The sequence below is a fragment of the Herpailurus yagouaroundi genome, unplaced genomic scaffold, assembly GCF_014898765.1.
Source record: "Herpailurus yagouaroundi ecotype Mexico unplaced genomic scaffold, PumYag 139, whole genome shotgun sequence".
Taxonomy (NCBI): domain Eukaryota; kingdom Metazoa; phylum Chordata; class Mammalia; order Carnivora; family Felidae; genus Herpailurus; species Herpailurus yagouaroundi.
The window spans coordinates 49,036,664-49,064,536 of NW_024412394.1; the positions used below are offsets into that span (position 1 = coordinate 49,036,664).

A 27,873-nucleotide genomic window follows, 5' to 3' on the forward strand; every position below is an offset into this window, starting at 1 on the left:
CCTCTTCTTACAAAGAAAATTCCTATCATGGGGTCCCCATACTCACCTTCTCATCTCATCCTGTTTACCTCCCAGAGGCCTTTCTCTAAATACTACCACATTTGGAGTTAGAACTTCAACATATAAATTTGGGGGGAGGGGGGCAAACATTTAGGCCATAACAATAAGCTAAACAAGAAAAACTATATAATCATATTAACAGATGCAGCAAAGGCATTTGACAAAATCCAACACCCATACATCATCAAAACAAAACAAAACACTCAGCAAAATAGGCATCAAGGAGAACTTTCTCAACATGATTCAGATCACCTACATAAAACCTACAGCTGACCTCATACTTAACAGTGGAAGACTGAACAAACACCCCTGTAAAATACGGAGCAAGGCAAGGATGCCACTCAGTCAATATAGTATGCAAATTCTAGCCGCTGCAACAATGCAAGAAGAAAAAAAAAGGCATGCGCGTTGGAAAAGAAGAAATAATACTGTCCTTGTTGGAAGGTGACATGATTGTCTATATAGAAAATACGAAGGAGGGGCGCCTGGGGGGGCTCAGTCAACTGAGCATCTGACTTGATGATTTCAGCTCAGGTCACGATCCCAGGGTCCTGGGATTGAGCCCCGAGATGGGCTCTGTGCTGAGCATGGAGCTGCTTGAGATTCTCCACTCCTCCTCTCCTCTCCTGTCCCTCTCTGTCTGCCCCTCTCCTCCACTCACGAGTGCTCTCTCTCTCTCTCTCTCTCTCTCTCTCTCTCAGAAAAAGAAAATACTAACGAAAATACAAAATACTCCTAAAACTAGTAAGAGAGTTCAGCAAATGTGCAGGATAGAAGATCAACACACAAAAATCAATTGCATTGCTATATACTAATGACGAACATGTAGAAGTGGAAATTAAAAACACAATACCCATTATAGTCACTTTAAAGTGACTATTGTATTTTTAAAATATTTTTTAAAAATATATTTTTTAAATTTTTTTAATGTTTATTTTTGAGACAGAGAGAGACACAGAGTATGAGTCCCTGAGCCACCCAGGTGCCCCAATACTTAGGTTATATTTAATAAAACATGTACAGGATATGAAAAGTTAGAAAATACTGAAGAAAAGAATCAAAGGAGGCCTAAAATAGAGATGCACATCACGTTCACAGAAGACTCAATATAGTAAACAATTCTCTCCAAATTGATCTATATGTTGAACGTGGTTTCTATTAAAAGCCTATCAAAATTTTTTGCATAGACAGGCATTTTCTAAAATGTATGAGGAGAGGGCACCTGGGTGACTCAGTCAGTTAAGTGTCTGACTTCGGCTCAGGTCATGGTCTCACAGTTCGTGGGTTCGAGCACCATGTTGGGCTCTGTGTTGACAGCTCAGAGCCCGGAGCCTGCTTTGGATTCTGTGTTTCCCTCTCGCTCTCTGCCCCTCCCCCATTCACACTCTGTTTCTCTCGCTCTCTCTCAAAAATAAATAACAACATTAAAAAAAATTTTTTTTAACGTGTGTGGAGAGGCACAGACCCTAAAATAGCTAAAAACAAGTAAATTGGAAGGAATTACTCTACTTGATATTAAGGCCCACGATGTAGCTACAGTAATTGGGAGAGTGAGTGAGGTATTGGTAGAAGGATGGACACAGAGATCAATAGAACACAACTGAGAACCCAGAAATAGACCGACACAAATATGCTCAACTGATTTTTCACAGAAGTGCAAAAGTAATTCAGTAGAGGAACTCTACACAAATGATGTTGGAGCAGTTAGACGTCTATAGTTTTAAAAAATGAACCTAATACCGTATACAGAAATTAACCCCAAATGGGTCATGTCCTTAAATATAAAATTATAAAACTCTTAGAAAAAAATCAGAAAAGAAAATCTTCAGGATCTAGGGCCAGGCAAAGAGTTGTTAGACTTCACACATAAAACATGATACATGAAAAGAAAACTTGATAAAGTGGATCTCATTAAAATTTAAAACTTTTGTTCTATGGGCAGCTGTGTTAAGAAGATGAAAAGGCAACCAACAGTCTGGGAGAAAATATTTGTAAACCATACATTTGACAAAGGACTTGTATCTAGAATTCAATAGTGAAATTCAATTCAACAATTGAATTCAATTCAACAGTAAAATAATGAACACTCTCATCAGAAAATGGGCAAAAGACATAAAGAGACATTTCACTGAAGAGAATATACAGCTGGAAAATAAGCACATGAAAAGATGTTAAATATTAGCAAGTAGGAGCTAATACAAATTAAATCCACAGCAACATATTACTGTATCTATCAGAAAGGCTAAAATAAAAAATAGTGACAACACCAAATGCTGATGAGGATGTGGAGAAACTGGATCGCTCATATGTTGCTGGTGAGAATATAAAATGATACAACCACTCTAGAAAACAGTTTGGCCGTTTCTTTTTTTCTTTTTAAAAATTTTTTTTAATGTTTATTGTTGAGAGAGACACAGAGTATGAGTGGGGGAGGGGCAGACAGCGAGAGAGGGAGACACAGAATCCAAATCAGGTTCCAGGATCTGAGCTGTCAACACAAAGCCTGATGTGGAGCTTGAACTCATGAACCATGAGATCATGACCTGAGCCAAAGTCGGATGCTTAACCAACTGAGCCACCCAGGTGCCCCGGGCCATTTCTTATGAAACTAAATATGCAACTAGTGGGGCACCTGGGTGGCTTAGTCAGTTAAGTGTCTGACTGTTGATTTTGGCTCAGGTCATGATCTCACAGTTCGTGGGTTCGTGCACCGTGTTGACGGCACTAACAGTATGGAGCCTGCTTGGGATTCTCTCTCTTCTCCTCCCACACTCACGCACGCACATTCTCTTTCTCTCTCTCTTTTTCTCTCAAAATAAATAAATAAACTTAAAAAAAAACAAGTAAATATGCAACTACTATATAATGCAGCAGTTGCACTCTTGGACATTTATCCAAGAGAAATGAAGGTTTATATTTACACAAAGATACACACACAGATGTTTATAGCACTCTTATTCATGATAACCCCAAACTGGAAATAGTCCAAATGTCCTGCAGTGGGTGAATGGTTAAAAATTATGGTACATTCAGGGCATCTGGGTGGGTCAGTTGGTTAGGCCTCTGACTTCGGCTAGGGTCATGATCTCGCAGTTCGTGAGTTCGAGCTCCGCGTCAGGCTCTGTGCTGATAGCTCAAAGCCTGGAGCCTGCTTTGGATTCTGTGTCTCCCTCTCTCTCTTTGCCCCTTTCCTGCTCGTACTCTGTCTTTCTCTCTCAAAAATATATAAACTTTAAAAAATTGAAAAACATTATGATACATTCATACCATGGAACATGGGCTCAGTAGTAAAAAAGACAGATTATCAATATATGCAAGTCTACACACTCTACTATTCCATTTACATGACATTGAAAAAATGAAAGCAATTGAAAACAGATTAATTGTTTCACAGGAGTTAGGGATTGGGGGGCAGGGGAGGGGAGAGAAGTGGGTGTACTTGTAAAGGCGTAATAGGAGGGGTCCTTGGTAATAGAGTCATGTGTCTTGACTGTATCGATGTCAGTGTATATTTCTGATTGTGATATTACACAGTAATTGTGTAGCTGTTACACTTGGAGGGTACATGGGAGCACTCTGTATTATTTCTTAAAACTGCATGTAAATCCATACTCCTCTCAAAATAAAAGCTTTAATTTTTAAAAATTACAATGGAAAGGGGATGGCAGAGAACAATAAAAAGGTACAATTAAAAGCTATTCCTGTCTTAAGGGCCACAGTTTACAACCTTAAGCCTAAGGCGGACCTGGAAGTCTCAGGATCTGAGTTGGGTTTGTGCAGATCTGGAACATCTCTGACTCTCCCTGCCCAGTCAGCTAGGCCTGCATCCGTCTGGTTTTTGCATTGCTTGGTTCTGAGTTCTGGTGGTGTATCTCTGGCATTTTATGCCCTATATGTACGTTGTACCCCCACCCTTACACCTTCACACATTGGAGCACGGCTCTTAGGTGCCTTGTCTGGGCTGCTCTGCTTGTGGAGAAGGAGCTGTGATTGGTTGTTGGAAAGGCTGATAGGAAATGTGGGTGAGCACTCAACTGGCAGGGGCAATGACCTTGTTTCTATCATCCTTGAATTCTCAGTACTTAGCCTGGCACTCAGTAAAATGTTCACCAAGTAAATTACACCTACTACCTTGACTACAGAAGACAATTCTTAGACACCCATGCAGTAGTACCTTCAAAATTCAGACCTCTGCCAGAGAAGAAAGGGAGTTGCTTCAGTTAAAGAAAGTCCCAGCATGTTCAGAGCTGTAGACCTGGAAGAAGACTGAGTAAAGGAGAGGTAAGACTAGCCTCCATTCTTTCTGTCCCTGGGCCCTGGGTTTTCCCTGTGCAGTTCTGTCACTTTGCTGGCACAGCCTGACCTCGGGGTTAATAGCTTCATTTTTAAGACAGAAGTGGCTGAAAGTTGATGGGGTTTAGGTTTTAGGGCCCTTCCTTGCGCTGACCCTTTTCAATGCCCTCTACCTAATTTTGCATTTGTAATTTTGTAATTAATCTTTTTCTTAAGGAAAGACTCCAACATTGTATGTTTCGGGCCTCTTGAAATTTGCATTTCATAAAATGGATTGGTATGGATTCATACCTGGTTCAGGGTCCTTCATAAAAACAGTGCCAGTTCTTGGTTCTCTTAGCATAACTCGGATGGGCTGAAACTCTCCCAAATACTAAGGGGGAACAAACACGAAAGAAGACAAAGACAATGTAAGCATTAAAAAAGCAAAGCTGTGTTGATTCAAGTTTCTTCTTCTCTAATAGCTAGCTTATTCCCAGCACCCACAAGTTCTGGGAGACAGCTGGGCTCCTCACTTCCCAGCACCAGGACTAATTCCACACGGAGGGGTCTTGTGATGATCCATCATGTAAAAACTGGTGATCGAGAGCAAGGGCTTTGAATTGAGACAGTCTGGGTTCAAATATCATTGTACTGCTTAGCAGCTGTGTTGTTGACAAGTTATTGACCCCCCTGTGCCTTGGTTTCTACATCTGTAGAATGGGGCAATAATAATAGCTACCTTAAATTTGCCAGAATAGCCTACATAATGCTGTAGAAACCTAACCTCTCAGAAGCTTAAAAAAAAGCTTTATTAAGGTTTATTTTTTGTCCATGCTGTATGTTCATTGAGGGTCTACAGGGGTGGGTAGAAGAGTGGGCTCTGCTCCTCAAGGCTTTTGCTCAGGACCAAACTGATGGAGGCTCTGCCATTGAGAATAGTGTCTGTCAGTTCCAGTGCTGCAGCAGAGGAAGGGAAGGTGGAGATATGCCCATTAGCTCCAAAATGCTTCCTTACATCACACATCCATTTTGTTGGCCAGAGCAAGTCCTGTGGCCACACCTAACTTCGGAGAGATGGGGAAGTGAAACTGTGACTATTACCAGAGTGAAAAGGCAACACACAGAATGGGAGGAAATGTTTGCAAATCGTGCATCTGACAAGGGATTCATATCCAACAACTCAACAACAACAACAACAAAACAACTCAATTTTTATTTTTATTATTATTATTTTAATTCTAGTATAATTAATATTCAGTGTTATATCCGTTTCAGGTGTACAATATAGTGATTCAACAATTCTATACATTATTCAGTGCCCATCACAGTAAGTGTACTCTTAATTCCCTTCACCTATTTCACTCATTCCTATGCCTGCCTCCCCTCTGGTAACCACTAGTTCTCTACAGTTAAGAGTCTGGTTTTTTTTGGTTTGTCCCTTTTTTATTTTGTTCATTTGTTTTGTGTCTTAAATCTACATATGAGTGGAATCATATAATATTTGTCTTTCTGTGACTTATTTTACTTAGTATTATCCATATTGATGCAGATGGCAAGATTTAATTTCTTTCTTATGGCAGAGTAACATTCCTGTGGGGGGTGTGTGTGTGTGTGTGCGCGCGCGCACACACACCACATCTTCTTTATCCACTCCTCTATCCATGGACCCTTGAGCTGCTTGTATAATTTGGCTATTGTAAATAATGCTGCAGTAAACATAGGGGTGCATATATCCTTTTTGAATTAATGTTTTCATATTCTTTGGGTAAATACTCAATTGTGGGATTACTGGATCATATAGTAATTCTATTTTTAAATTTTTAAGGAAACTTAATACTGTCATTCATAGTAGCTGCACCAGTTTGCATTCCCACCAACAGTACACAAGTGTTCCTTTTTTCTCCACATCCTCACCAACCTTTGTTATTTCTTGTGTGGTGATTTTAGCCATTCTAACAGGTGTGAGGTGATATCTTATTGTAGTTTTGATTTGCATTACCCTAATGATTGGTGTTGTTTAGCATCTTTTCATGTGTCTGCTGGCCATCTTCTTTGGACTAATGTCTGTTTATAACTTCTGCCCATTTTTTAATTGGATTTTTTTTTTTTTGCGATTTTTAGAAGTTCTTTATATATTTTGCGTACTAACCTCTTGTTGGATATATCATTTGCAAATATCTTCTCCCATCCAATAGGTTATCTTTTTGTTTTGTTGATTGTTTTCTTTGCTATGCAGCTTTTTATTTTGATGCAGTTCCCATAGTTTATTTTTGCTTTTGTTTCTTTTGCCTTAGGAGACATACCTAAAAAATGTTGCTATGGCCAATGTCAGAGAAATTACTGCCTATGCTCTCTTCTAGAATTTTTATAGTTTCAGGCCTCACATTTAGGTCTTTAATCCATTTTGAATTTATTTTGATATATGGTGTAATAAAGTGGTCCAGTTTCATTCTTTTGCAGGTAGGTGTCCAGTTTTCCCAACACCATTTGTTGAAGATACTTTTTCCCATTGTATATTCTTGCCTCCTTTGTGATTGATTGGCCATATAATCGAGGGGCTTTATTTCTGGACTCTCTGTTCTGTTCCATTAGTCTATGTGTCTCTTTTTGTACCAGTACCATATTGTTTTGATTATTACAGCTTTGTAGTATATCTTGAAATCTGGTATTGTGATACCTCCAGTTTTGTTCTCTTTTCTTAAGATTGCTTTGGTTATTTGGGGTCTTTTGAAGTTTCGTAAAAATTTTAGGATTTTTGTTCTAGTTCTCTGAAAAATGCTGTTGGTATTTTGATAGGCATTGTATTAAATCTGTAGGTTGCTTTTTGAGTAGTATGGCCATTATAACAGTATTTTTTCTCCCAATCTGTGAGCATGGAATATCTTTCCATTTGTTTGTATTGTCTTCAATTTCTTTCTTTCTTTCTTTCTTTTTCTTTCTTTCTTTCTTTCTTTCTCTCTCTCTCTCTCTCTCTCTCTCTCTCTCTCTTTCTTTCTTTCTTTCTTTTTTTAAGTTTATTTACTTTGAGAGGGGGGAGAGAGAGAATTCCAAGTAGGCTCCACACTGTTAGTGTAGAGCCCAGTGCGGGGCTAGAACCCATTGAACCGTGAGATCATGACCTGAGCCAAGATCAAGAGTTGGACGTCCAACTGACTAAGCCACTCAGGTGCCCGTATCTTCAATTTCTTTCATCAGTGTTTTATAGTTTTCAGAGTACAGGTCTTTCACCTCCTTGCTTAAGTTTATTCCTAGATATTTTATCATTTTTCATGCAATTGTAAATGAGATCGTTTTCTTAATCTCTCCTTCTGCTACTTCATTATATAGAGTATAGAATGCAACAGATTTCTGTACATTGATTCTGTATCCTGTGACTTTACTGAATTCATGTATCAATTTTAGTAGTTTTTGGTGGAATTTTTAGGGTTTTCTATATGTAGTCCCATATACTTTTTTTTAGTGTTTATTTTTGAGAGACAGAGAGAGAGACAGGGACAGAGTGTGAGTGGGGGAAGGGAAGAGAGAGAGGGAGACAGAGAATCCAAAGCAGACTCCAGTCTCTGAGCTGTCAGCAGAGCTTAATGTGGGGCTCAAACCCATGAACTGTGAGTTCATGACCTGAGCCAAAGTCAGATGCCCAAACGACTGAGCCATCCAGGTGCCCCTATATATTAGTATCATATAATATGCAAATAGTGAAAGTTTTTCTTCTTCCTTACCAATTTGGATACCTTTTATTCCTTTTTCTTATCTGATTACTGTGGCTAGGAGTTCTAGTACTGTGCTGAATAAAAGTGGTGAGAGTGGACATCCTTGTCTTGTTCCTGATCTAAAGGGAAAAGCTCTCAGGTTGTCATCATTGAGTATGATGTTAGCTGTGGGTTTGTCATATATGGCCTTTATTATGTTGAGGTATGTTCTAAGTCTACTTTGTTAAGGGTTTTTATGATGAATGGATGTTGTACTTTATCAAATGGTTTTTCTGCATCTATTGAAATGATCATATGGTTTTTATTCTTATTGATATCATGTATCTCACTGATTAATTTGTGAATACAGCTCAATTTTTTTATATCTTCTTTTTTAATTTTTTTTTTTTTGAGAGAGAGAGAGAGAGAGAGAGAGACATGAGTGGAGGAGGGGCAGAGAGGGAGACACAGAATCCGAAGCAGCTCCAGGCTCTGAGCTGTCAGCACAGAGCCCAATGCAGACCTTGAACTCAATGACCGTGAGATCATGACCTGAGCTGGTTGGATGTTCAACCAACTGAGCCACCCAGGCTCCCCAGGTCAATTTGTAAAATAAACAAAGGACTTGAATAGATGTTTCTCCAAAGAAGATATATAAATGGTCAATAAGCACAAGATGACAAGATGGTTAATAGCACTAGTCAGTAGGGAAATGCACATCAAAATCGTAATGTGATACTTCACATTTATCATGATGGCTGTTATCAAATAAAGAAAAACAGAAAATAAGTGTTTTAAGATCACGCAGAAATTAGAACATATATGTGTTGCTGGTGGGAATGTAGAATGGTGCAACTACTCTGGAAAATGGTATGGTGGTTCCTCAAAAAATTAAACATAGGGGGGCGCCTGGGTGGCTCGGTTGGTTAAGCGTCCGACTTCGGCTCAGGTCATGATCTCGCGGTCCGTGAGTTTGAGCCCCGCGTCGGGCTCTGTGCTGACAGCTCAGAGCCTGGAGCCTGTTTCAGATTTTGTGTCTCCCTCTCTCTCTGCCCCTCCCCTGTTCATGCTCTGTCTCTCTCTGTCTCAAAAATAAATAAACATTAAAAAAAACATTAAAAAAAATAAACATAGGGTTACCATATAATTTGGCAATTTCACTTTTAGGTATATACCCAAAAGAAATGAAAGCAGGAACTCTAACAGATGTTTGTATACCCATGTTCATACAGCATTATTCACAATAGCAAAAGTGGAACCAACCCATATGTCCATCTACAGATGAATGCTTAAACAAGATGTAGTGTGTTCATGAAATGGAATATTATTCAACCTTAAAAAGGAATGAAATTCTGATATATGCTACAACAAGGATGAACTTTGAAGATGTTGTGCTATGTGAAATAAGTCAGATACAAAAGGACAAACTTTGTATGATTTAACTATGTGAAGTACCTAGAATAGACAAATTCATAGAGACAGAAAATAGAATAGAGGTTAGCAGGGGCTGTTAGGAGGTGAGGGGATGGAGTTATTGTTTAATGGATACAGAGTTTGTTAGGATAACGAAAAAATTTGGAATTTGATAGTGGTGATGGCTGTACAACATTGTGAATATATGCAATGCCACTGAATTGTACACTTAAAAATGGTTAAAATGGTAAATTTTATATTATGTGTACTTTACCACAGTAAAAAAATCAGGAACAAATTGACCCAAGAAGCAGCAGAAAACTTAGTCTGATTACCATAGATAAGAGTAGAAACGTGATTAAAAATGCAGCTTTAAAAAAGTACTTGGGCCAAATCATTAACTCTGTCCCATGTTTTAACAATGAAAAAAACATAGTTCCATTGTTATTTAAACTAGTGTAAAGCATAGAACAAAATGGAAAGCTAGATTTGTTTTATGAAACAAACACAACCTGAATACCAAAACCATATAAATATAAATGAGAGAGGGAGAGAAAGATACAGTACATAGATCAATCTCACTTATAAATATAGATTCAAAAAGTCTTAATAACATTACTTAGAAAGATACAGCACTTATCAAAAGAATAATACAGTGTGATTATGTGGAGTTTGATCCAGGAATGGAAGATGGTTCCATAATTTGTTATACTAACACATTAAAGGAGAAAACAGGGTGCCTGATCCCAAGGTTGTGGGATCGAGATTCTGTCTCTCTTTCCCACTGCCCCTCTCCCCTGCTTATACTTTCTTATAAACAAATAAATAAATAAACAAACAAACAAACCCAACCAACCACATGGTTACCAGTTGCTGAAAAGGCAGTGATTTTTAATTAAAAAATAAAAAATCCCAGAAAATATGAGAGGGCAGTTCTTATCTCTTGATGATAGTTCATCATGCATTGGATCACCATGCTTTGCTCTGTCAGTGCATCAGCCCATTGAAAATGTTGTCTAAGCAGCTACCTGTGAGGAGTATGGGGGCCATTAAGTGATGCTTTATCACTTAAGAACAGATGCATTACAGGAACGGATGGAATCCTTAACAGCTAGTTAAGTTGCTTGAAGTATTTTGGTTCTTCTTGCTAGTGGACTTAAAAAAAAAAAAGTTTATTTATTTATTTTTGAGAGAGAGAGCGAGAGAGAGAGAGAGAGAGAGAGAGAGTATGCGTGCACAAGAAGGGGAGGGGCAGAGAGAGAGGCGGGCAGAAGATACAAAGCAGACTCCAGGCTCTGAGCTGTCAGCACAGAACCTGATGCGGGGCTCAAACCCACAAACCAGAGATCATGACCTGAGCAGAAGTCAGATGCTTAAGTGACTGAGCCACCCAAGCACCCCAGGAAGGATCATTTAATGGGACAATTCCTGTACCCTACTGCCCTTGTGTGATTGGACTGTTGATCCTCAGCATAGGAGTTTTACTTCTGCTTCTATTACATTTTGTCTTATTAAAATTAGCCTGTTCTTCTGATCTGAGATTGTCTTGGATCCTGATTTTTGTCATCCAAGGAAGTTAGTCTCTCACTGCTTTTTGTCACCTATCATCTCTTTAAGATGTGATAAGTCACTCATCCGAGTAGACAGGTGGACAAAATATTTTTCCAACAAGGAAAGAAAGCCTTGAAGGCTTTTTAAACTATCAACTTTTTTAAAATAAAAAGTTTTATTGTCTCAGTCTCCTTTGATCCATGGCAATTTTTCTTTGTCCATTTTCTTCTGAATGTCTTCATGACTTTGTTTGTATTGAATCATAAGCCTGAGAAATGCTTTATTTTTTAATCCAAATCTACACCATTCCAGGCAGTTGAGATTTGGGGAATACTGTCTATAACATGAGGACCCTGGGAGCATCTAAGAAAGTTGGTGGGAGTTTTCTACAATTTAAATCTAAATGAGGGGCCAAGTGGCCAGGACTCTAGCTACATGTAGTTCTACCAGAAATGAGATTTGTGATCTTGTAAAATCAAAGAACCTCTGTTAGCCTTACTATCCTCATCCAAATTAAACTTTCAAAGACCCTCAAAGACCTGAACGTTATATTGTTTCTAAAATATGTTACTCTTATTTTACCAGCATTGCATCTTTCTTGCCTCCTACCTCTTTTCCTTGCTTCTTTGTTTAATGTTACAGATAATAGAGACAGACATTACTTGCCTCAGTAAAGATTGCATGACCCTGAGCGAATTTGTGATCTCCTGAAGAAAGGAAGCGTTGTCATTGTGAAGTTATTACATTGATCTAACCTAAATTCTTCTCCCCTAAATGGTTTCCCTTTGTGTGGCTAACATCTGTGCAACTGCCCACCTTGTAACAGTCTCCAATTAAGATGGTTTGTTTTATTTCTTTGAGCTACTGATCCCTGGTTCCTTCATCCTTGCCTTACCCCCCCCCCCCCAACCTCTTCAGAATTTCTAGCCTGTTTATTCCTTTGGGTTCTGCCCCAGGTTTCTGTGTGACTCTAGTTTTAAGCATATCATTGGACAAAGACGGTGTTCCAGGAATGAGTAAGCACAGCACACTTCTCACTTTTTTTTTTTTTTTTTTTTTTACTGAGATACAATTGATATATAACATTATATTACTGACAGGTATACAACATAATGATTCGAGATTTGTATGTATTGCCTTCTCACTTTTCAAGCCTGCTCTGTTAGACCAGGCAGCTGCCCTGACAAGGGCCAGGGCTTGTCATTTGTGGGGCAGGTATTGTCAGTCTGAAAGGCCTGCTCTCTACTAAGGAAGATCCAAGATACCTAAAGCACGAGAGAAGAGCTGGGACCCAATGACTGGATTGTGGCTACAGTAACGAGTGACGAGGGTAGTGGCCCCATGGAGTCTGCAAAAAAGGAGTCTTTTCCAGGTTTCTGTCAGTTGTGGTTCTCAAATGGTCCCCGATCCCCCTCCCTGGGGCTCAGCCCTTCCATAGGATGTCTCTCCAATAAATGCTTCCCTCTGCCTGGGGTTGTTGGGTGAGAAAGGTTAAGCAGCATGTCTGAACACCTGCTGAGAAAAAAATCAAGGTGTATTTAAGCCGGCAACCTTTAACTGGGCTCCCTTGTCATCCCCACTAGTAGGAGATCTTTATCTGAACAGGAATCTTCCTCCTGGAATGCTCCCTGACAGAGCCCTGCCTCTCCAGCTGGGAGTTGGCCTCTTCAGAATGAGTAGCAGGGACTGCTTCATTCTGCACACCCTTCATGGTCACCTGTGAGTGTAATTTATGGATCGCCTGCCAGAACAGGACTCTCTCTACCATTTCCATGCAGCGGTTCTGCTGGAAGTTGGGACCCACCAGGCTGACCTGCCAGAACAAAGCAGCACTCCAGACCGGAGCCCCAGAATCGCTGACAGTAAGGCCACTTTTTTGTGGTGATGGCCTGGTAACATCACAAGGCCCTTGGCTGTTTACTTCCCTGGAAGTGGCTGAGTCTCTGTCTTATCCTAGGTAGAGCAATGGAAATGTGCATTCCCTGCAGGGTCCTGTGCCCTCTTAGTCCTGGTCTCAGATGGCCTATCCTGATAGCAGGGCAGGGTGGAGGAACAGGGACCTTTAAAGGGCCCAAGGCAGGGGTTCATAACCTCTGGATGCGTATTAGAATCACCTGGAATTTTTTTTTTTTTTAAAAACCTCATATTCATATCATCCCCACCCTACCCAATCCTTTGGGGGTAAATTTTGGGTTTGTTTTTATTTTAAGATTTCAAGTGATTCTTATGTGCAACCAAGCTTGAAAACCAGTGGTTTACATCAGTGGCTCTCAAAATGTCATCCTCAAGGAGCAGTATCTACCTCTCCTGGGAACTTGTTAGAAATGCATACTTTTAATGCAAATTCTCCACTCCAGACCTACTGAATCAGAAAGTCTGGAAGGAGGCCCAGTACTGCTGCCCAGCAAAGTTTGAGAACAACTGGTTCAAGGTATAATATTAATATAGAAAGCAGGGTAGTTATATGTGACCTATTGATATAACTGTGCAAAAGCATCAGTAGAAAAGATGCACTGAAAAAGATTGGATGAAAATGACAATAACTGTAAAAAATGATAATAGGTGTATTGGATGGTAGAATTACAAATTATTTGCTTTTATTTTCAAAATTTTTAGTAATGTCATTATATTGCTCACATATTCTTTTAAGAAACAGGAACTGGGTTGTGACAGTGCAGTATTTTAGTGTTTTGTACTGACAGGTGGGGTTGAGAGCATCACGAAGAATGTGGCAAGAGGAATGATGCTTGTTTGGACAGGCCCGACATGGCAGATTTCACCTGAGGGCCTATAGCTTCCCTGGAGAGAATTATCCTAGGTCCTCTTCATCTCGTCCTATGGGTCTCAGCCTGGGTCACTCATTAGAATCACCTGGGGAGGGGTGCCCAGGTGGCTCAGTCAGTTGAGCATCCAACTTCAGCTCAGCTCATGATCTCACAGTTTGTGGGTTCGAGCCCCACGTCGGGCTCCGTGCTGACAGCTCAAAGCCTGGAGCCTGCTTTGGATTCTGTGTCTCCCTCTGTCTCTGCTCCTCCACTGCTTGCACTCTGTCTCTCTCTGTCTCTCAAAAATGAATAAACATTAAAAAAGAAAAGAAAGAAAGAAAGAATCACCTGGGGAGGGTCTATTGTTAATAGATGCCTGGGCTCCACCACAAGTTGAGCCAGAAATGCTGGAGACAGGGCTCAGGAATCAATATAAATGGACAGAAGAACAGACCAACCTGCCCAAGTGATTTGGATGTACAGTGAGAGTAGAAAACCTCTCTCCTCATCCTTGAGATTTAAAGAAACCAGGTTATATCCAGAGGTCATCATCTGGGAGTCTTGGGAGCTTCCTAACACTGAGACATGGAACCCTTCTGCTAGAAGAGAGCATCACCCACCTCACCCCCCAGCAAGCAGGCGGCAGGTAGAATGGTGGGTCAGAGCTTGGGGGCCAGAGTCAGACGGCTTAGGGGTGAAACCAGAGTCTAATTACTTGCTGTATGACATAGAAAAGGTGACAGGCCTCAGTTTCATCCCTCCATGCCTCAGTTTCATCACCTGTAAAATGGAAATTCCTCATCTTAATAGTGCCTACCTCATAGAGTCATGGGTGGGTGGGGGGGGTTAAATGAGCTATTACAAGTAAAAGTCTTAAGATAGTGCCTGTCATGTAAGTATCATGAATGTTAGCTGCTGCTAAATGTTAGCTGCTTCTGTCTCTTGCTCATGTCCTTATTATTAGTGGTCTTCCTAATCCCTGTAGGGCCTGGGTTGAGTTGAGTTGAACAGGTTATTGAACTGGGGTAGGTCCCAGGACAAATGGAGGCTTCAGAAATTTCTTTGTCTTATTCATAGTTCACAGTCTTTTCTCCTTTACCCATTTCTTTCATTGGCCATTCCTAGGGGCATGAAAATGATGGCAGTTGCATCCTTGAGTCTAAATCATTCAAATACCCCTCTAAGGGTCAGTTATTATTTGCCCCCTCACACTTAAGGGGGGGCAGCCTTCCCCATTTGTCAGGCTTGACCTTGGGGTATCCCTGCTGGGAGCAGCCACTTCCCGGATTGGCTCTACTTTTGTTGCTTTTCACAATAGAATGTTCTAGAAAACAATTACATATCTGCTTCTTTCTCTCCACCTTTGGGTGGTGGTGGTGATGGTGTGGTGTGTGTGTGTGTATGTGTGTGTTTAAGGGAGTTGGTCTTGTGTTAGGAAACCCAGGGAACGGGAGTGGACAGCTTCAGGTTCGGTGGGAAACTGATTCCTATTGCCTTTGATGCTGCTGTACTTTTACCTGGTGCTAGAAAGGGAGCCAGACATGTGAGGAGGACATTCACCCTTCTCAGAGAAGTCCTCATGTCACTGTTGCACCTGCTTAAGTACTAATGAAACCCCCAGTTGTTTACACTTCCACTGAGGGGCTGAGACATCCAAGAACCTAGAGCACCCCTAGGCTCTCCATTTCTTTGAGGCCAAGCCTGGAATTGGAATTTGCTCCCATGTCCCTGGTAGCCTCAGCCTGCCTGTGCTTGAGGAACACTGGCTTCTCTTTGACATGGCTCTGTACCATCCCAGAAGCAACTTGCTTCCTCGTCATGGAAGGCACAGTCCTGACCTCAGGGAGATTATAGCCTGGTTGGAAGAAAATGCCAGTGCCCAGGGTGACATTCAAAACAGAATGTGCTGGTTTCCTAGGAGGAAGCTGAGGCACTGTGGGAGCAGAGAAGACAAGACCAGGAATGTTTCTTGCTGAGTCAAAGAAGGCAAAGTTTGGAGAAGGGCATTGCCAGGAAAGAAGGCCCATCCAGCAGAAACACAGAGACCGGAAACTGTGGGCTGTATTTCAAAGATGGAAGTGGACATGTGGATCAGGACTGGCCAGTAGGAAATGACCCTTCAGCTAGGGGCCCATTTGGCCATCCAAGTGATCTGATTTCCAACCCTTCACCTGAGTCTGTTTGCCATTGAAAATATCTCACTGGTCTTTGTTAAGGCAGAGGTGCAAAGGTGTCAAGGAGGAGAGGGAACAATTGGGGTGTCTTCAGGGGTGAGGGCTCAGGACAGCTGGAAGGGAAAAAAACCCTGTCTTCGATGGTGGATGTTACTCTTATTTCAAGCATAATGGGGTGGATAGTGCAGGCTATTCCTGTTTTATAATTTTTTAAATGTGTGTTTATTTATTTTGAGAGAGCGAAAGCAGGGGAGGGGTAGAGAGAGAAGGAGAGAGAGAATTTCAAGCAGGCTCTGCACCCCCCAAATGGGGGCCTGATCGCATGAACTGTGAGATCATGACCTGAACCAAAATCAAGAGTCAGACACTTAACCAACTGAGCCAACCAGGCACCCCAGCCTCTTCCTATATTATAGGTGAGAAAATGGGCTCAGGAGAGTGTTGTGGACAAAGTTCCATAGGGGTGATTAGTCAGAGCTGGGATTTGAACTGGGCACGTCAGGCTCCGTTGCCTCCAGCCTGTCCTTTCTGCAGAGAGAGGATTCTCTGTTGACTTTGGATGCCAGTCCAAGGCATCTTGTTAGTAATTTATAGTTTCTAAAGCACCTTCCCAGGTATGACCTGGTTTGAACCACAGCACCATTTCCTTCTGTCTTCTGCTTATTTGTGTTCACTTGGGCAAACCCTTTTGCCTCCTTGTGCCTCAGCTTCCAACCAGCCACATCTGGTTCCTGACGAGGATGTTCCTCAGGCTTCCCTCATCTGACACCCTGAGATTCCTTGTCCTTTGTCCTCTCTTCCAGGCTCTCTCCAGCAAACTCTCCTCATCATGGTTTATGTTTTCAGTTGCTCAGAAGCACTTGTGTCCTACCGTCCTGTCAGCCTTCCTCACAGCACACACATCCGTCTCCTCCCGAGAGTAACAAACTTTCTGTGTGTCATAATGCCTAGAAACTTGGTGAAGGTCATTTTCTGATGTCCTTAAGAAGGACACGTGATGACAGATGGAGCCTGGGACCAGGCCCAGTGAGTGGAACCTGCTTATTTTGCTCCATCTGATCAGCTGTGGACTTTCATGGAAAGAATCAAGGTTAAGCAGTGTGCACTGAGACAGTTGCTAGCCAAGGAAGGTCACTCCATCTCTTCTCAGACATTGCCTTTTTATGAAGGCTTTTTATAGCCCACTTTGTTGGGACTAACTTTTTTCTTAATTAAGAATTCTAATTTTAAAGTGAGCTCTGACCTCTTTCTTTACAGAATCATTCTAGTGCTTTGATTGCATTTCATGCGTAGAAATTAAGATCCTTTATTGTCTGCTATCTGTGTTTTCCTCCACGGCTAGTTACCCATGGCAAACTGACACTTTATGGAGATCATAAATGAGTTTATTCCGCTCGAATATCAATAAAGGTCTTTGGAGAATTTTATTGAGGTGTAGAGAGATGTAAGAGACTATTTCTCCCTTATTAAGAGACCCATATGAGCCCGTCAGGGTGTGTTTCAGTATGGATGGGAGCCAGTGGCTAAATGATTTTTGAAGCAGGAGGTAGATTTCTTCACAGTGAACTTGAAGGGAAAAGCAAAGGAAATACGATGTCCCCTTTAGAATTTGGAGTTTCGCAAGGTCAGTTCTCTGGATAGAAGTTGATTTACACTGAAGAGTTATTCTGGGTGTTACCCTCCGTGTTATACTAGAGGGCTATTGAAGAAACAGTCCTTTCTGTGACCCGATCACAAGGCTAAGAAGCCTATTCAGGTGCATAGGGAGACGTGCACACAAGTGCGTTCTGCAAACCACTGAAAAGAACCTGGATGCCCATCAGTAGGGAATGGGTGAATAATGAATAAATGATCTGGAACTACATGCGACAATATGAGAAGAAATCTCAAAAATATGACATTGGACAAAAATTGCCAAGTGATACTTTAAGAGTTTAATGCTATTTATGTAAGATTCTAAAATAAGCAAAACAATATTTATTATCTATGGCTATACCCACGTAGCAAAATATGTAATTAAAGGCAAAGGAATGAAAAATACCAGATTTAATTTAATTTAATTTAATTTAAGAATACCAATACCTTGTGGTGCCTGGCTGGCTCAGTCGGTAGAGCATACAACTCTTGATCTTGGGGTTGTGAGTTTAAACCCCATCTTGGGTGTAGAGATTATTTAAAAATAAAATCTTAAAAAAAAAAAAAAGAGTGATTACCTCTGGAGCTGAAGGGAAATGAAATCTGGAAGAGGTTCAAAAGGAACATCTATAATTTCTCTAAGGTTTTCTTAAAGTGACTTGTAGGTATGTACATTTAAAAATATTCATATTTTTGAATGGCTGAAATATTTTGTAATTTTATTTTATTTAAATATTTTTTTTAATGTTTACTTATTTTTGAGAGAGAGTGGGAGCCGGGGAGGGGCAGAGAGAGAGAGGGAGACACAGAATACACAGCACATTCCAGGCTCCAAGCTGTCAGCACAGAACCCAATGCAGGGCTCAAACTCATGAAATGTGAGATCATGACCTGAGCCGAAGTCAACGGCTTAACGGACTGAGCCACCCAGGCGCCCCTATTTTGTAATTTTAAATTTTGTTTAAAAAAAGGGAGAACCGGGGCGCCTGGGTGGCGCAGTCAGTTAAGCGTCCGACTTCAGCCAGGTCACGATCTCGCGGTCCGCGAGTTCGAGCCCCGCGTCGGGCTCTGGGCTGATGGCTCGGAGCCTGGAGCCTGTTTCTGATTCTGTGTCTCCCTCTCTCTCTGCCCCTCGTTCATGCTCTGTCTCTCTCTGTCCCAAAAATAAATAAACGTTCAAAAAAAAAATTAAAAAAAAAAAAGGGAGAACCTATTCAGAACAGTCTGGCCAGTAGTTTCAAATTTTAATAATTACTAACCAGATTTTTCTGGGGCTGATTAGCTTGACCTTTTGCTGTTCTTTCATCTTTTGCCCCATCTGATTCATTGTGACCACTTCATCATCCCTGAGTGTTAGCACCAAGGAGAAAATAAGAGAAAACATGAAACTCTTCATTTTCCTATTTGTTTGATGAGTGTGGAGTAGAAATTATTCACCAAAGGAAATCTTCGCGTTTTTAGCATATTTTATTCATTTATTACAATGCCAATTACAAAGGTTAACAGAGACAAACTTGAATTCTGAGTAAATATATAAGGATCTCCTGCCGAACTGAAGGGGAAGGGGGCTCCGACTGTGTAAAGCTTGCTCTAGGGCCACACCTGCCTCTAGGGAAGTGGTTTTGATATCCTGTTCTGAAATCAGTGTTTCCTTTGCATTAACAGCATGGCCGGACCCCCCTTCATCTTGCTGCCAATAAGGGCCATCTTTCTGTGGTCCAGATCTTGCTGAAGGCTGGCTGTGACCTTGATGTTCAGGATGATGTGAGTAGAAACCACATTCTATTGGGATGGGTTGTTTGGGAGCTTGTCTATCTGGAAATACACAGTATAGTATGTAAGCAGCTAGGCAGTGGGAGGGTAGAAGATGCTCTCCTAGCACTTTTTAGCTCCATCTTGGTCTCCATGGGGTCCCCACGGGGACCTTCTTCTTGAAGACCTATCCTGGGACCCATTCCCAGTAGCAAGCTATAGTTTGCAAGTTTGGGGTGGTTTTCCCATCATGGTTCATGTGCTATCTAGTATCATCTACGTCTAGAGCCTCAAAGGCATATTGTCTATGTCCTGTCTTGGTGTGAAGGAGCACACCACACACACACACACACACACACACACACACACACACGAGTGAGTGTGGGCAAGGCCTGTGGGAAATGTGTCATTGACCAAGCTTACCGTTAGAGAAAAAGTGGGGCTTAAAAACTTGACTTTTTCCTCTTCTCACTTTGATTTCTCTTAGGATACGTTTAGTTTTAAAGGACCTGTTCAAATAAAAAATTAACATATCATGGAATCCAAGAAAAAGGAAGCATCCTGAAAGAGTTTCCTCTCATGTTATGCCTTTATTAAGACTCAGTCTCTGGGGCACCTGGGCGGCTCAGTCAGCTGAGAGTGTTCAACTCTTGATCTCAGCTCAGGTCTTGATCTCAGGGTCATTAATTCAAGCCCCCGTTGGGTTCTGCACTGGGCATGAAGCCGACTTAAAAAAAAAAAAAAAAAGATTTTGAGTTTCTTCATTCAGATTATGTAGACAAAGACTCCAATTGGCTCCTCTACAGTCAAGTATTCATTCCTGACTCAATCACCAGTGGTGGGGATGAGGTCATGTGGTGCACAGGGTTGCCTATTGGATCTTTGAGGAAGTAGATTCTCTAAGAAGAGGATATAAATAAGATGAAATGAATTGTCCTCCAGTGAGCTATTAGGAAACAGCCTTATGATAATGTAATTGGAAATTATTTTCAGAAACTGTTCCTAATTTCAACTCTAATTTGTGTGGTAGGACTTTAAGAAACAAGAAGTTTTGTGAGGAACAGAGAATCTTACAGAACTTGCACATATCATAATCTCTTCCTGATTGACCTTTGATAACTGAGGGTATGGGAGTGTTAATCAAATTTTAGCCCCTCAGGTGTGCTAGCAGGGTATAGGTTACCAAAGTGCATCTAGTTTTCTGTAGGTATCTTTGTAATGTCCTAAAACTTGGCAAACATATGGTGAGAAGGACAGCATTCACAAAGAAATGACTAAATGTCATTGTTTTATGTACAGGCAGAAGGCTGTCCAGTATCATTCATAAATCTCTGGTTATATTTGGAATCATTGGGTCATCAAAAATGTTACTTTCAAAAGATGCTGATTTAACTTTCAGCTGTTGATTTCTACCTTGGGTCATAATACATTTTCCCTACACTGTAACCATGATAACATTCCTGATTCTATCATATCCTTAGATGACAGGAGTGAAAATACAAGGAGAGAGAAGACATTCTGACCACAGAAAAGGCAGGGCATTGGGATGCTGGTGCAAACATGTTGGGATGCCTCTGGTCTTCTCTTTGCATAACTGAAGTCCTCACTGGCCATGGTGGCAAGGCTACCATGCCAGGTCCGCCAACTCCTGCCTCAGCTCTTGAGCTCCAAGAATCACTGTGTTCTCATGCAGCAAGAGCCATGCTAACTTCTTAGAACTGTGGGCGTTTATATCAGGCAAGGTAGGAAGTAAAATAGGAGTTTTCACAAGGTAGCTAAGGGGAGACATGTCAGCAAAAGGAAATTCACCTCTACTTTTAGATGGGAACAATGTGTTTCATTTATTGGAATAATGTATTTTCTTGCATCTTCTCCTTGACCTAATCAATCTATACATTGCTTGTCCCTGATAACTTAAATCAAGACAGACAAACAAAACAGAAACACCAGAACAAAACAGTGTAAAAGCTGCTGGGAATGGAGAAGGTAGAATTCTGAAGTAATGTGTTCACCAGAATATTGTTCACGTCTCTCTTCTACGTATTTACCATGCCTGTTGATCGGCTTTGAAACTTAATGCAAGAATCTGAAGAAGAAAACTATATGTGTTTTTTTAAAGAAGCTGGGATATTAATTATTGGAAATAATCAGTTCAGAAGTTACCTGTCTTGGATGATGGGTAGAAATAGAGAATGTTAATATTATGAAGAATTTACTTCTAACTTCATATTCTACAGATACGTTCCTTATGTCACAGTAAGGACTGAGAATTAGTTGAAGAATGACCTCCAGTGGCCTGGAGTGGGATTATTATGAATTTCAACCTGTGGAAACCAGTTCTTTAGAATATGCAACTCCAGGAGAAAATTCCCCTTGGCTTCCTGCCAATCCTGTCAACACACATTGGAGCTCTAATGCCATCTCTGATTGGTCAATGAGCAACCACACGGCCCCTACCTCAGAAATAGCCCAGGACCCTGTGGCCATGATAAAAGCCATGAAGGAAGAAAAAAATAAGAAAAAACAGAGAAGAAAGGCTAGGAAGAACCCTAGAAGATCAGAGAGAGAACAAGAGGTCAGCAATTTGCTTTGCACACCTACGCTGTCTCGGGCTTCCTTGCAACATGTCTGTCTGTGCCTCCTGGGAGGGATTCCTCCTGAAGAGGGACATGTTCCACCTTTGCATGACTCGGGTTTCTTCCATGAGCTTAGCTTTGAAATCTGCCTGTACTGTGCTCATTCTTTTTCATCATGTAGGAGAGAGAACTAAAAGCATTGTGAAACAAATATTGAGACCTCAGAGGTTCCAAACGCCTTAAGTTCCCAAAGTCAATTTTTCTGAAGTCAGAAAAATTGAGAGCTGGCAGTTCATGCACTTTGCAAACAGGTCAGCATGTTCCAAATCAAAATGCCAAACTGCAAGGTTGCTGGCTCTCCGAGTTTCCCACTGCAGTGTTTTTCCTTCTGCTTCTTTGTAGTTAATCATTTGGCAAATACTTCTTGGGCACCTGTAGTGGCCAGGGCACTGTGTTAAAGCACTTAGCTAGATGATGCCATAAAGAGGCAGCTCCAACCCCACAGAGGGACCTGATCTTTTTTAAGGCCTGCACTGGGGCTAATTGACTTCATAGGGTGGAACGAGCTTGGAGTAGGTGCAAAGAGCCTTGACAGATTGAATTCTGGCTTGACCATGCTACCCCGAATTAGCTGGTTATCCTAGGCTAGGCACTGAACTGCCCTGAGCCTTAGTTTTTTGTTTTTTGTTTTTATCAATAAAATGATGCCACTTGGAGTACAGTAGAGAGTCAATAAATATGCATTGAACGAGTAACTGCTGACAAGAGTGTCATATTTTTTCTAGCATCTTTTTTCAAAGTTTCAGAATTTCAGGGTTTATTTATATCATAGAAATAAGGATTATGTCAAAGATGCTGCTTGGGTCTGTTAATAAGTATGTATTGAGGACACATTTTATTGTCTTCTGGGTCCTATTTCACAGAGGAAATGTTCCCACAGTAAATTTTAGAGGAGGAAGGTGATTTCCAGGAAATTGGCCCTATTTCAATTGAGGGTCTCAGGTGCTTTATTGTATTGTGTTCTGGGAAGAGTAGCCTAAGATAGCCCAAGGTGTCCCTTTGCTTATGTATTTCATGTCTCTCTGAGTTTAACTCTCATCTTGGTAACTTTAGGGTAGCTGGGTTTTTAGGCCAGAGAAAGTGTCTTACTCAGTCCTCCAGAATTGTCCCGTGTAGTGTTCCCAAAGCTAATGACAGAGCTAAAGGGCAGCCACTTATGGTGGAAAGGCTGATGTTGGTGCCTTCCCAGCAGTGTTTATCCAACTCATGAGGCCAGGACCCAGGCTGAGTGAGGTCTCAGAGGGGAGTAAAGACGGAGGGGAAGCTATGGCCTGGAGACAGGCAGTGCCTCTAAAAGGTCACTACAGGAGACACCGGTGCCAGTGGCTTAGGACAATTTGTGTTCTCGCTGCAACCTCACAGAAGTCGTTAGATCTCCTTGAGTCTCGATAACCCACCTGGGAATTTCCAAAGGCTAAACTGAAAGTTAGATTTAGCTTCTTTCACTGAGTTAGAGTTTCGCAAAGGAAAGTCCTCTCCACAGGGAAGCAAAAACAGTAGATTCATGCTGAGAGCAAGTAATAAATAATGGTGATGTTCTGGCTCCAAAGCTGCCTCAATTCGTGATTTAGTGGCAGCTTGTGAAACACAATAAACCAATGACCTGTAGCAAGGCTTAGCTTAGAATGTGCCTTAACCAGCAGAGGCCCTTTGTGCCATGACTCGCATGGAAGAGTGGCCAACACGACCCATGAGTTTGAGGCTTTGTGCATGACTGGGACAGAACCTATTATGCAAAAAGGTTGGTGGAGTGCTGAGTAGAGTGCCAGCAGTCTGTGGGAATATGAAAAGGGCTTGTCGGTGTTTACTCTGGAGGAGTGAGCTGTGGTCTCCTCTTTCTTGCCAAGAACAGAGCACCATCTTTCTCATCAGGTCATAAACTGCACTTGAGGTCCATTTTGGGAAAACTTGTCACCATTCTGATGGGGAAATGCCAGTCTTGGAAATTCTTATAAAGTTAAGACTTGGGCAGTTTCTCATAGTATTACTTGTTTGGACATTAAGTGTACATCATCTGGAAACACTCCTGAAGATGTTTGAGACGGACATTAATGGCTTTACACACCTCCTGCAGCCACTGATCCAGTGGCCACATTCTCTTGTGACTACAAGGCATGCAGAAAGGGTTCTTCTTGAGTGAGGGGTCTGGGAAGATGCATGAGAAGAAAGCCATGTCCAAACCTAATTTATACTGGGAATAAGGATTTAGGATGCCAAGGGGAGGGTTCATGATAGAAATGCTGTGGACAGTGGATAAATCATAATAATGGAGCTGGATGTCCTGACCCATCACTGTGTAAATCCCTTAAATTCTACAACTGAACAGTGAGAAAAGATTATAAGATGTGGACAATCCCATTATTAATATATATTGTTACAGCTTAGACTTTTAATAAATAGCAGTGTTTGCTGTTGCTAAAATTATATGTGTTAAATATAAAAAGTTGGAAAGTATTAAAAATTATGAGGAAGAAAATAAAAATCATTTCCCCTCATGGATTTTTAAATGGAGGTTTTTTTTTTTTAATTTTAAGAAAGTGAATTTGAGTTTTAAATAGCATTAAGTGCTTTTTTATTGTGATAAAATGCATGTAACATAAAATTTACCATTTTAACCATTTTTTACTGTACACTCAGTGGCATTGAGTGCATTCACGTTGTTATACAACCATTACCACCATCCATCTCCAGAATTGATTCTTGGATTAAGTGCTTTTAATGTGCACTGTTGTTGGTTATAGATTCTAGGGTGTTCGGTAAGTAGACTCAGCATTTCATTAAGGCTATTTATAGGTAGCAGTGCATCCCTCTTTTCAAAATCCCCATGTTTTCTGTCTTATAATAGTCTCTCTTTCCTCTCTTGGGCTCAGGACAAGGGATGCCACAAGAGGTGCCTTTGCCCCTCTGGTGCTCCACCAGAACATTTTATGTATGCAAAACTCTTACCAACCAAATCCTAGAACCCAAGAAGGGAAGGGAGAGACCTTGGAGGTCATCCACCCCTCAACCCAAGGCGCAGCAAGGTGGCCTGTGTTTCCCAAGGCTGTGTAAGACTCACATCTCCTGAACCCCTTGCCCCATACCCCTTCCTTCCTACAAGAAGTTTCCCACACTGTTCACCTTTCTCCCCATTTCAGTTTGGACCCCAGGCTAGACTTGATTTGTCTCAACTGGACTTCCTGCGTACATGTCAGAGATGAGATTGCTCTTAGAGACTTTAGAACTCTCTCTTATCTTGACCATCTTACCTCCTCTCTAATGCAGTTGGGGCAAGAGTCAAGTTCCCTTTGGTGCCCTGATGGAGAAAGAGAAGGTCGGCAGTCCCAGGCACCTGATTATAGAAAAAGGGGTCAAATACATCATAAGTCAGTGAGGATGCTGTCATGAAATATCAGAAGAGGCTTCATAGACTTACACAATGACTTACACAGCTTGTAGTCCTGGAGTCCTCAGATGACACAGCATAAATCCCTCCATTGCTCTTGGCCCATAAAGTCAAAAAAAAAAAAAAAAAAAAAAAAAAAAACGTACCCGTCATCAAATCATGAGTGTTGCTAACTGGCATGGCTGGATAGTCATTCCTCTGAGAGAAAGTGGGGAGTAGAGAACTCAATGGGGAGTAAAGATTGCTGGTTTAATTGTATCACACACACAGTCTAGCTTTTCACAGATGTGACAGTCATATTCCCTCTGAACACTGCCTTTCCTTGGGGTGGCGGGTGAGTGCCTGACCCTCATTCCAAAGTCAGCTCTGGAGCTGTTTTGTGGTTGGTTTGAGATTCCCACTAAGTTTGTGAACAAAAATGCACCACCTGGCAGGGTGACCAGTCTGTTGCAATCGAGGATGGAGATGTCCTTGTGTCAGAGTAGTGAGTGGTGCAGTGGGGGGTTGGGAGAGCTGACTGCTGTTCCTGCCTACGTGTCACTCTGCAGGGGGATCAGACCGCCTTGCACCGAGCCACAGTGGTGGGGAACACGGAAGTCATCGCGGCGCTCATCCAGGAGGGCTGTGCTCTGGACCGCCAAGACAAGGTGACATGGGGCATATCAGCCTGAGGACCCTGCTTGGGGAACTTGTGACGACTCAATATGTTATCATTGCTGAGTCCTATTTATCGTGAGTTAACATGGTAAATTCAGCCTTTCTTTTGCAAGAGTATCTAATATCCCAATAAATATTAATTTTTTTGATCCTTTACCCTGTTCTGTGGCAGCAGTGGGCAACCACATATGTATAAATGGTAAAAAAAAAAGTCTAGAAATAATGATCTGTGGAGGCTTGGGTGGGGAAAGGGATGTGCCCCGGACTCTATTTCCAATTTTTTTTTTTTTGAAGGAAAGTGAGCAAGTTAATTTATTTAAACAATATTGGAAGAAAAACAATAAGCAAAATCAATTCTTTTTTTTTTTTTCAACGTTTAAAAATTTTTTTATTTTTGGGACAGAGAGAGACAGAGCATGAACGGGGGGGGGGCAGAGAGAGAGGGAGACACAGAATCGGAAACAGGCTCCAGGCTCTGAGCCATCAGCCCAGAGCCCGACGCGGGGCTCAAACCCACAGACCGCGAGATCGTGACCTGGCTGAAGTCGGATGCTTAACCGACTGCGCCACCCAGGCGCCCCCCAAAATCAATTCTTTAACAAATCCCAATGACATATTGATTTGTTGCTTTTATTTATTTATTTTTGAGAGACAGAGAAAGACAGAGCACATGTGAGGGAGAAGAAGAGAGAGGAGGAGACACAAAATCCGAAGCAGTCTCCAGGCTCTGAGCTGTCAGCACAGAGCCCGCTGAGGGGCTCGAACTCATGAACCGTGAGGTATGACCTCAGCCAAAGTCTGACGCTTTACCTACTGAGCCACCCAGGTGCTCCTGATTTGTTGCTTTTAAATTGTTAAACAGCCTCGGGGTGCCTGGATGGCTCAGTCGGTTAAGCAACCGACTTCGGCTCAGGTCATATCTCACGGTTCGTGAGTTCAAGCCCCGCAGCGGGCTCTGTGCTGACATCTCAGAGCCTGGAGCCTGCTTTGGATTCTGTGTCTCCTCTTCTCTCTGCCCCTCTCTCACTTGTGCTCTGTCTTTTCTGTCTCTCAAAAATAAATAAATGTAATAAAAAAATAAATAAATTGTTAAACAGTCTTAAAACATGGAACTTCACAATTAGGTGCAGTTCAGCCTCTGCTTACTTTTTTAGACAACTTTTTATTACATGTAATATATATACAGAAAAATGTGCACGTTATACGTGTAAAGTTCCATGAGTGTTCACTAACAGAGCACATCTATGTGAGCCCCCAGATCAAGAAGCAGATCACATCAGCACACTGGAGGCCCCCTCAACAGTGCCCCTGTCCAGTCACTTTTACTTTTGCTTCCTGCGTTGTGCAGTCAGTCCCACTGGCCAGGCCGCACATCGCCACTGACCTTCCCAGCACCATTTCACTCTGTAGGGTCACTCCCCGACTATGGCCTTTGAGAGCCTAGACTTCCACTTGTGGGTTGTCCACACCATTCAGCCTGTCTCATGGTATGGATGAATAAAGTCAGAGCCAGTGCCTGGACATGACTGGACAGTGCCCTGCTCTCTGACCTGGAACAGCACAGGTGGTCTCTCTACCTCTCCTCTCTGTGCTTCTCTCTCCCTGTAACCCCGACCCTCTCAGCCCCACCCCACACACTTCACTGCATTTAATATTTCTTTTTCTGTAGGAAGTTAACCGAATACAGCTGTGTTTGTTAATTGGTTGGTTTTTTTTTTTTTTAAGCCACATATTGAGGACACTTGTTTATATTATTTACAACTCACTGCTTTCTTGGTGCCTGCTTATTTATTTCGGTCCCTGAGACGTTGGATTAAGCTGGGTCAGATTAAATTTGGGGAAAGAAAAAGAGAGGAGGAATCTGCCTCCCTGGTCCTTGGG

At 41.7% G+C, this 27,873-nt stretch overlaps 1 protein-coding gene across 7 annotated transcripts in view; it reads left to right on the forward strand.

Moving 5' to 3' along the window:
• Nucleotides 1-27,873, forward strand: part of ANKRD6 (ankyrin repeat domain 6) — a 216,411-nt gene that overhangs the window by 158,180 nt on the left and 30,358 nt on the right. For 4 of the 7 annotated variants that reach the window (XM_040474163.1, XM_040474162.1, XM_040474164.1 and 1 more), the window contains 2 exons: nucleotides 19,228-19,326; nucleotides 25,884-25,982. In XM_040474163.1, the coding sequence (XP_040330097.1) occupies nucleotides 19,228-19,326; nucleotides 25,884-25,982 (198 nt within the window). Of the gene's footprint in view, nucleotides 1-19,227; nucleotides 19,327-21,551; nucleotides 21,890-25,883; nucleotides 25,983-27,873 lie in introns of those variants that run through there. The other 3 variants (XM_040474161.1, XM_040474165.1, XM_040474167.1) reach the window with 1 other exon arrangement.